We start from the raw sequence: 10,251 nt of genomic DNA on the forward strand, positions 1-10,251 counted from the left end.
ATTGGAGATGCTGTTGGAAATTTGAAAGATCTGGCAACACTGGACCAAAATTCCTTCCTAGACACAATGGGTGTGACCCTTCAGACTGAAGGTGCCCCCAGGTCAGCACTCACTGACTGATGACCCATGCATCCTCCCATTTCAGTGCCTGTCCCTAGGAAATATATGCCTGGAACCTCCACCTAATCCAACCAGTTTATGTGACAGATGAAGAAAGCAGGGTCCAGAGAATTTTAAATGACTCACCTCAGGGCACTGGGATAAAAGCAGAGCAGGACCCAGAATTCGGGTCCCCTTCCCAAGACATCCCCCTTCCCTGGAGCTCCAGTTGTGAAAGAAAGTGGGTCACATTTGAAGCAGTATCTCAAATGCTATTAGCTCTGAAGTTATTTTAATTATAAATCATCAGTGCAATCTAATGAAGGCATCAAAGCTGATACTGGTATATACCAGAAGAGCTAAGGAGAAGTATAACTAGGTGATATAACATTTTCTGAGGGATTTAAAACATAAGTAATCTATATTTAAAATATTTTTTGTGTGTGTGAGTAACAGAGTGGGACAAAGAAAAGCTGAATAAAAGTACATCCTAATTGAACTATATTGAATAAATTAGAAATGATACATCCTGGATTTTTTTCTTTCTAAATCTAAAAGTTATTTAGGTTAAGAGGTATTTCTTATATAAGAATTCTGCCCAACTATCTTTCATGTCATTAATTCAAGGTAATACATATAATGAAGATAATGGGTAATTATTGAGGCCTTCCAAATTCTTTATGACAAGTGATATTATTTTCTCCATTAAGGTACATTTACAGGCCATCTAAAACTGTTTTGACTACATGGATAGAAGTGTTATAAACATATATAAAATAAAAATATGCTGGCACTAATGACTCTGATGTTAATTTTTTTCATACTCCATCAACTCAGAATAGAAATGAGTTTTCCTACATTCGTTTTTCTATGTCTGCTTCCCAGGTGGCACTAGTGGTTAAGTGCTCGCCTGCCAATGCTGGAGACATAAGAGACATGGGTTCAATCCCTGGGTCAGGAAGATCCTCTGGAGGAGGGCATGGCAACCCACTCCAGTATTTTTGCCTGGAGAATCTCATGGACAGAGGAGCCTGGTAAGCTATGGTCCATAGGGTCGCAAAGAGCCGGACACAATTGAAGTGACTTAGCACGCACTCACAATTCATCATCATAACCCCATCCTGTTTCCCAGGTAACTCAGACTCCATTGCCACAATTTCCAAACACTCGTCACCTTGAAGAGGTTGAAAAGGAAACCAAAATATTTCTTTCTTTCTTTAATTGGCCATTGCTTACAGACTCTTAGTTCCTTGACCAGGGCCCTTGGCAGTGAAAGCACCAAGTCCTAACCACTGGACCTCCAGGGAATGCCCAACCAAAATATTTCTTTGGAAAACTATGTAATCTTGAAAATGACTCATATTTTCAATATGAGTCATATTGAAAATGACCCCCTCATATCCCCTCTAAAAAAAGAAAAAAGTAGTAACCAGATGGTGACATGGGGAACATAGACATGACAAGCAGAACAAGCCCCACATTTACAGTCTCACAGAGCTTCCAGCAGAGCCAGTAAAATGAGAGGCTTTACTTCTTTCTTATCTCACTAGCAACCATCTAAACCTGGGTGCCAGAGAGCGCGTCTAAGACCATCTAAGCACAATGCTGTTCAGTAATGCTGTAATGCCGTTTGAAATCCCAGTTGCTAAAATTAAACTGACACTTGGCAGAAATCATCCCAACACTTCCCATCACAGCCACCATGGCAGGCAGAAAGAGTGTCTGCAGGGCACGGGGAGTGCTCAGAACAGAACTGTGCATCCCAGGAGGCACCGATGTCTGAGGCCACACAGAGAAGGGTTGAGTGGGAGCTAGCATTTGAAATCCCAGTCAGAAAAATGCCACAGTCTCCATCCTTTTCCCTCATAGGGACCCAGAAGTCACTGCTCAGATTCAAAGTACATCCTTCACTTTGCCTTCATTTCTTTTTCCTTTTTTTTTCTGGCTGTTGTGGGTCTTTGTTGTGTGCAGCCTTTTTCTAGTTGCAGCAAGTTGGGTTACTCTAGTTTCTGGCCAGGGCTTCTCAGTGAGGTGGCTTCTCGTGTTGCAGAGCACAGGCTCCGTTGTCCCGAGGCACGTGGGATCTTAGTTCCCTGACCAGGGATTGAACCCATGTCTCCTGCATTGGCAGGCAGATTCTCAACCACTGGACCACCAGGGAAGTCCTGCCTTCATTTCTTAATCAGAGGAAGCAGGAGTGGGTCTACTTCATCTGCTAGAGTGGGTTTTCTCCTTCTCCTCCCCACCACTCTCAGGATCAAGGCAACTCCTTCCCAGCTAGGAGATTCCTTAATAGGCAGAAGAACGACTTTTAAGGCCATGGAAAGGCACTCTTCTCCCCAGGGAGCCCAGATGACTGCCTCTGTTCTGGCAGCATTTCCATTCTAACCGAAAGCATGTGTCTGCTTCCACACTACCCAGTGCACGAGTCAAAGGCAACTAAAGGGTTAAACAGATTCCTTGCAAAGAAGACAAGCCTCCAGAGCCCTGCAGGTGCCGAATTACAGCCTGCCACCGCTCACCAGGCCTCAGATTCCTGGGCTCTGAGTTAGCAAGGTTTGGCTTTTCTTGTTTTGCCATTAAAAAAAAAAAAAAAAACAGAAGAAATTAAATATTCTGTTCTTCCTGTACAGAACTGAGCATGCAGCAAATGTCCTCAGTAAATATCTGCTGAACGGTCAACACTGTTTTATAAGATTTCAGAGTTTTCTCCCACCCTGCAACTCCCAACCAGAATTTGAAGTTTCTAGTCCACAGATGATCAGTTTAGGGCCCAATTATCTGACATAACAGCTAGAGCACTATATCCTCTTATGGGAGCCGCACCAAAGCTCTACATCATAATGAAGTCACCTTATCCAAAATCACAAAGACCAAGAATAATGAAGTTATTAAAAAGAAGAAAACTGATGACCAGGCAAAATGAAAATGAGAAAATTTATCTCAGCTAACAGGGAGAAAGGCTAAAGTAGGTAAGACATACAGGAGAAGAGTTTGTTCTTTTTTATTTAGTCACAACACATCAGTACAACAGAGGTCAAATCCAGTTCAGTAGAGGTCATTTAAACTATATCTGCTAAAGGAATAGACCTGTAAAATGATGCTTTTGTAGTTCAAATCAAATTAAAAACCAAATAGAAGGCAGCAAAGACCTTTTAAGTTATCTCAACAACCACATTTCCATGCGCCAAAAAGGAGAACACAACATAAAAATTCCCAGTGGAAAGAAAACATGGCAGCTCTGGGAAGAATTAGGTTATGAATTTAACAGGTTCCACTGGACTATTCCATTGACCACTTGCATACCATGATCACTTATCCATGTTAACATCTGTGAACTTGAGATCTGTGAAATTAAAAATTCATTGCATTGCTTGAGGCTGATAAATGCAGACATATTTTATGCAACTGTCATCCGTCCCTTCCCTAGCAACTCCAAACCCAGACCTCTCCTAGCCAAGCCAGAACTGTGAATCCTGGCAGACGACAGTGACTGGTCATTCAGATTCAGGGCCCCTAATGGTTTGTACATTCACCTCACTGCAGCAGGAGGCAGAGAATTAGCTAGTTGTCTTTCTTGGATAAAGCTGATCATCTGATTTGTCAACGCTTTATTCAGAAATATAAAATTCAATACAGCCCACCCCCCAAAGAATATCATTTATACAATACCTTACTTGTCAAAATATTAACAAAATAGCATCATGTTAACATTGAGCACAGTGGTTTGGAAAATTAATTCTAAAAAGAGACTGTAACTATACAAGGAGAAGAACAGACCCAAAATACTAAATGTTAAAATCCCCAAAACTTTGGGACAAAAATGGGATCATTCTTAGACAGGTTAACAAAGTAAATTAGGCACAGTACAAACCTATCACCAATTTGTGGGTTTATACTATTTCAATTTAACGTCTGGAACAAAATTTAACAACTAGTTTTTAAAAAAACTGCTAACACATGACATGATTAAAAAAACATTAAAAAAGAAAAAGTAAACCAACAAACCTTTCGTCTTTCAATAAAGTTTATCTGAAAGTGTACCTTTTTCCTTTTTATTTTACCGATGACTTTAAGGTGATGTTGGCAACAGCCCAGCTCAGCTGGGAATTTAAGCTTTCCCCTCCCTCATTCTACAGCATCAGTTCTTTAAAAAGCTCCAATCTCCGTCCCCCAAGGTCTATAGGGTTTGCCAAGGTTTGCTGCCTGCGTGGGTGGCGAAGGGCTCAGCGCATTGGGAGACAGTAAGTGGAAGGAGCCGAAAGAGAAGGGGAAGGCCGACAGGGAGGCCACGGAGGACAGCAGGGGCGGGGAGAGTTTGGAGGCGGAGGTGACCACCGGGAGCACCGGTCCAAGGCCGCCGCTAGGGGGCGCTCGCAAAGCGGACGCCTCCGGATGTGCCGTGGCCAACCTGCCCTGGTGGTGGGGTTCCGTGGGCGAGCCCGAGGTGCCAGTGTTCCCGTGGGTGCTCTGGGACAGCAGCAGGGGGTGCGCGACGTGCGGGTGATGTCCGAAGGCGCTCCCCCAGGGGATGTGTCCGAGGCCTGCGTGGGCGCCGCTTGCCGCTTCCCGCTGGGAGGCATAGTTGTTCAGATGTGAGACCAGTCGAACTCGAAGAGGGTCCGAGGCGTCCAGTCCTTCAATGATGCTCAGGTAACGGGCGACTTCGGCCAGGCATTCCCGAAACCCCAAACTCCGATAGTCCATAGCAAGGGCGTGCGCGTCAAAATAGCCTGAGGAAACGAACAAAAGAAAATCCTCAGAGCTTCGCTCATTTCCCTCATGTCTTCGATCCCAAAGGCAGCCCTTCCTGGCAAATAGCTACATCCTTTGGGGGGGGGGGGGGGAAGCATTCACGGGCTCTTCTTAAAGTCCAAATATTTGGGAGTCTACCAAAATCTTTGCATTAATCAACATAAGAAGTATGTGTTTGCTAATGCAAGTTCAAAGCCCAATTAGAAACTGCCAAGCAGAAACTGGAATTATACCCTACCGGCAGATGAAACTATGTTCATTCCTTTCATGTTTTCCCTCAACAACAACAAAAAACACATCAAGGACAGAAAAACCACAGAGTAGTGAAATTCATTAGACACACAGATGTAAGTTATCATCACGGAGCTTTTAGGCACTTGGTCCAGAGTAAAGCATTTTCCGGCTGGAGACAGACACTCAGAGCCCGGTCCCCCACCTTCCTTGGGGTTTTCTCTACTTCATCACAACAGGTTTCTTTCCTCAAGAGTCATGTGTGTAAGAATCTTGTATATGAAATTAAGACCATATATTTAAAAAAAAAAAAAAAAGGCTTTCTCTCCAAAAGGTTAATAAACAAATGTGGTTTGAGCTACCTGACCAGAGCTGTCACAACTTTAGCTGTCACACATAGTAGGTATTTTCCAAAAGAAGGTGCATAAGCTTAATTTGCAGAGGGCTGGGTGATAAATTCACTGGAGAAAACCTTTGTGCACATGAAAGTACACCTACAGGCAACCCCCCACACAACACACCGTTCTCTCTCCACCCCCAAAGCGCGCAATAAAAATAAAGCAGCAACTCCACCAATCCTAGCCATCGGCAGCTAGTGTCTGCCCCCAGACACTCAGACGCCCCACCGGACAGGAGACCTACCTTTCCCTCCTGCAGTGTGTAGCATTTTCAGGTGATCTACCGTCATCTGCAGGATCTCGGCTTTTTCTAGCTTGGCAGATCCCTAGAGAAGAGAACAACAACAAAAACCTGATTTGGCACCTACTGCCTTTGGGGAACAACTTGAAATACATACGCATAGATGTGCTCTGTAAATCATAAAAGCACAGACAACAGCAAAATAAATTATCTTCGCAAAACATGTTGGAATCTGGATGAATTTGTTTCCTTCTCACAAACGCGGTTATTTTCCAAGGCACCGGTGAGGTTCAGATTAATGAGCCGAAGGATTCTGAAGGCGTGGGTAGCTACACCGAGAGAGCTACCTACTTTCTCCATTACCTGCTTCTCAAAAGCACTGGGTACCAGCCTCCTCAGCTCAGACAAACTGTTATTGATCCGGTCTCGTCGGCGCTTCTCAATAATCTGGAGAAAGCAGGCAAAACAACGGGAGACATTTCCATTACGATATAAATTCTAAAGTAAAGAAAGGTGGTTCTTCCCGTTAATTAATAAAACAAACACCCCCCCCCCAAAAAAAAAAAGGTGCACTGTAAAGAGACTCACGCCTCTCCGTCTTTTCCTGGCCAAGATCTGTGAAGATGTAGTTGGGGACATGGAACCTAGAGCTGAACTCAAGTTCCTAAATGAAGAGGGGGAAAAAAAAAAAAACAAAAAACAGGAATCGCCGTTAAGCGAGAGGAGGTGATCTGAGAGGTCGCCCCCACGCCCTACCCGTACTCAGATTTTTTAGGCAACTTGGGCTTGAAAGCACCTCCGGGTCGTTCACCCGGGGCAGAGGCCTGCCGGAGATGCGCAGAGGTCAGTGCAGGGCGCCGGCGTGCCCCGGGCTCTCATGCGCTGTCACCGAGGCCAGCCGACGCTAGCCTCCCGCCGCCAACTCACCCATTCTCATCCGCACTCTCCTTTTCCACCTCGATGGTCTCGTCCAGCTCGCTATCCGAGGAGCTGTACTCGGGGTGGGCTCGCTTCATGCTGGCTGAGCGGGGAATCTGGGGGAGGGTCGGCGCGGCGGGCAGGGAGGAGTTAACTGCAGCGGCGCCTCTCCGCGCTCGACTGCTCGCGTTCCGCACACACTGGGCCGGCTCACGCTCTGCCTCCGGTTAAAACTCAACCATCCCTTTCCCACGCTGCGCCCCTTCCCGGGCCCTGGGGAGGGCGGGGGAGAGAAGGGGGAGGACGAGGGGGCGGAGGGGCGGGGCGGTGGCTCCCGGGCAACAGCCTTCCCTCGGCCAATCCGGCTTCTCGCTCCTCTGATTGGCAGCCTCTCAGGAGAAGGGCGGGGGCGAGGCTGAGGCCGAGGGCGAACCCAAGGCCCGCCCTCCCCACCCGCCCCTGCCCGGCGGCGGTGTGTCGGCTCCGCAGGGGCTCCACCGGGCCTCCGCTGCGGGGGAAGGAGGCGGCGCGGGCGGCGCAGGGCCGGCGGCGGGCAGGCGGGGGAGGCCGGGCCGGGACACCAGCCCGCCGTCGGCCGCGGCCCCGCCCCGCCCCGCGCCCCCCGATTGGCCTGGCCGCACGCCAGGGCCGCGCCTGCAGCGCCGCCGGTGAGCCGCACGCGCCGCGGGCCGTGGGAAAGTGCCGGCGCCGCGGCCGCCAGCCAATCCGGGCGACCGACGGCGGCGACGGCGGCCGCGCTGGCGGCGGCGGCGGCGGCGCTAGGCGTCCGCATGAATGGAGAAGAATGGGCAGGAGGGGGAGCGGGGCCGCGTGAGGGCGCGCCGGCGGGGGCTGGGCGGCCGCGGGCCAGGCCCCCCGTGTGAACCTGTAATCGGAGCCTGGGCGCCGGGCGGCCCCGGAAGCCGCCACCCTGCGGCCGCGGTAAATCTCGGCTGCCGGGCCGCCGGTGTCCGGCGGCGGGAGGCGCACGCCGCAGGCGAAGCCGGGCTCGAAGCACCTGGCCAGGCGGCGCGTAGAACGCCTGGCGGAGGGTGCGGGGCGCCAGAAGAGCGGCCGCCGGGGCGCCGTTCACTGTGGCCACTAGCCCGGGGCCCCGGGCGCTTGCAGGGGAAGATGTGGTTTCGGGGAATGTTCTTTTTCGGGTTTTGGAGCTCTCTCCTCCCTAGCAGACGGACTAACTTCCGCAGGGGCTTCCCAGCCTCCGGGATGGAATAAATTCCCCTGTGCATCTGGGATCCGGGGAAATGGAGCGCTTGTTTGCTGGGCCGACTGGGGCGGGGGGGCAGGGGTGGGCGGATGGGGGGGCAGCTGGGGCTATTCTTTTTTTTTTTTCAGGCGTTGGCGGCCAGATCCTGTCAGCGGGCGACAGGGTGGCGGGACTCTGAGCATTTGCGTCTGGGGCCGCCCTCGCTGCTGAGATTCACATCTCTGACCACCAGACAGACACGCGCCCCCTGTACATCCTCCGCCTCGGGGGTGGCGTGGCGGGTACTGGGTACTACGTGTAGTTCCCAGTCCTTAAGGAGATAGATGTTTTACAAATATATATTGTGTGTCTCGGACTGCTTCCTGATTTGTAGGAAGTTATTCCGAATTTAGGAATCCAGGCATCTCTTTCCCCTGACAAAGGAGCAGAGCAGTACATATTCCCTCTGAAGTCCACTCTTGGGGACTGCAGTCCTTCAGTGATGGAATGCCTGATAAATATTGTTGAGCATGACAGAAACATTGTCACCTTTGCAAGTTGCTTGTCCGTTTCTATCCTTCCTTAGTTTATTGATCTCAATGCCTACATTTCAGACGCCAAACACTCTGTGGCCTGAGCCTGATATGGATCGAATGTTTCTCAGTCTCTCACCCCCACACGGTAAGCCACTTCCTGACTCTCACTGAACCTCGTATTCCACTAAACCTCTACCACCTCGAGCCCCTCAGTCCTTTCCAGGAGCCTCTTTCTGCTTTCCTGTCAAGGCTGGGTCCCTCCATCAGCCAACTGGGATTTGTTATTGCTGGCCCACCAGGCACCCTTGCGCCCTGGTATTGCACCGGAGGCCACTTTTCAGTTATTCTGCCCCACCCCAGCCCCCCAACCCCGCGGATAACCCCACTATTTGCTTTCTCAGCTCTTGGCTCAGGTGACAGAGCTCTCTAGGGTCTGCTATAATCACACAAGTTCAGCCTCCGCAGCCTTAAATCTAGCAAGTCATTGCTACCGGCCACTTCCCTCCCAGAACCTGATGGTCCAGGCATAGGAAACCATCCACCCACTCCCCTCTGCCTTCCAGAAGTTTCTCTGACTTTGAGTTTCTTTCCCTGCCCTAGAAGTCATTGTGTCCACTACCCCGCTGTGGTTCTGTAAATTTTCCCAGCCTCTGGAATCTACAAGTGAGTCAACCTTTCCTGCGTTGGCCCATTTAGGCCACTTTGTCTCGTCATGGGCAAGCTGCAGATAGGTGGGGGAGAGGAAAATACAAAGAGGGGTTGCGGATTCCTCACCCACATTGGTACTTAAAGAAAATAATTCTCCCATACTCAGTATTACTTTTCGGTCAAAAGTGAGGTCTGCATTGAAATCATCATTCCCAGTGCTTCTGAGCTTTGACTCTGGCACACTCACCCCCTCTCCCCTGGAGCGCAGCTGCCCCAGGCCTAGCCTCTAGGGAAAGGGCCTTTTCCAAGACAGCCGGGTTGGAGGAAGGGTGATGGAGTGTTGTTCTTTTATACTTCATGGCTCCTGCAGTACCAGCCCCTTCCAGGTTGCATGCAGGCCCATTTCCTTGCCTGGTCTATGGAGTCTGGGTTTAGTTAGTTATTTGTGTCCTGCAGGTTGCCTTTCTCTGTGTTTTCTTGGGAAGAGATGCCCTGGAATAGATGGGTACTCCAGATTTGGAATTCACTCACAGGGCTAGGCTTGAGCCAGGCTTCTTTGAAGGTGAACTCCTGAGACCTCCAGAAGAAAAGAGCTCAGCCTCAAATCACAACTCCAATATTTCTATATGAAACAGGCTTAAGTTGAAATGGATGCACACACACTACTGTTTATGATGGATAACAGCAAGGACCTGCTGTGTAACACAGGGAACTCTGCCAGTGTTCTGTGATAACCTATGTGAGTGTGTGTGCTCAGTCGCTCAGTCGTGTCCAATTCTTTGCAACCCCATGGACCCCACCAGGCTCCTCTGTTCATGGAATTTCCAAGCAAGAATACTGAAGTGGGTTGCCCTTTCTTTCTCCAGGGGATCTTCCCAATCCAGGGACTGAATCTGAGTCCTGTGTTGGCAGGCAGGTTCCTTTACCACTGAGCCACCAGAGAAGCCCATGTATATGAGAAAGGAATCTAAAAAAGAATCAATATATGTATATATATAACTGAATCACTGTGCGTGTATGTTTGAAACTAACAACATTGTAAAAGAACTAAAAAAATTATATATAACTGAATCACTTTGCTATATGTCTGAAACTGACACAACATTGTATATCAACTATTCTTCAATTCAAAAATACCACCACTGTGGGAATCAGTGGCTCAGTCCCACTGGTGAACTCCAGAGACTGCATAGGGAAAAAGGAAAGAAAGAGGCTTAT

At 49.2% G+C, this 10,251-nt stretch overlaps 1 protein-coding gene across 1 annotated transcript; it reads right to left on the bottom strand.

The window, feature by feature from the left end:
- Window positions 1–3,087: 3,087 nt before the first annotated feature.
- Window positions 3,088–6,970, bottom strand: HEY1 (hes related family bHLH transcription factor with YRPW motif 1). Its single transcript, XM_043880250.1, has 5 exons — window positions 6,652–6,970; window positions 6,313–6,388; window positions 6,088–6,171; window positions 5,728–5,809; window positions 3,088–4,832 (listed from the first exon to the last, which is right to left on the bottom strand). Exons 1-5 carry the CDS (start codon window positions 6,738–6,740, stop codon window positions 4,249–4,251), a joined length of 915 nt encoding a protein of 304 aa, XP_043736185.1. The 5' UTR covers window positions 6,741–6,970; the 3' UTR covers window positions 3,088–4,248.
- Between the last annotated feature and the right edge of the window lie 3,281 nt (window positions 6,971–10,251).

Source organism: Cervus elaphus, chromosome 21, assembly GCF_910594005.1.
Source record: "Cervus elaphus chromosome 21, mCerEla1.1, whole genome shotgun sequence".
NCBI lineage: Eukaryota > Metazoa > Chordata > Mammalia > Artiodactyla > Cervidae > Cervus > Cervus elaphus.

Coding starts and splice junctions, on each gene's coding strand:
- HEY1 (XM_043880250.1), bottom strand. CDS start 6,740: ATGAAGCGAGCCCACCCCGAGTACAGCTCCTCGGATAGCGAGCTGGAC. Junction 6,389..6,651: donor GAGAGTGCGGATGAGAATGG/GTGAGTTGGCGG, acceptor CTCTTCATTTAG/GAACTTGAGTTCAGCTCTAG. Junction 5,810..6,087: donor CCAGTGCTTTTGAGAAGCAG/GTAATGGAGAAA, acceptor TCTCTTCTCTAG/GGATCTGCCAAGCTAGAAAA.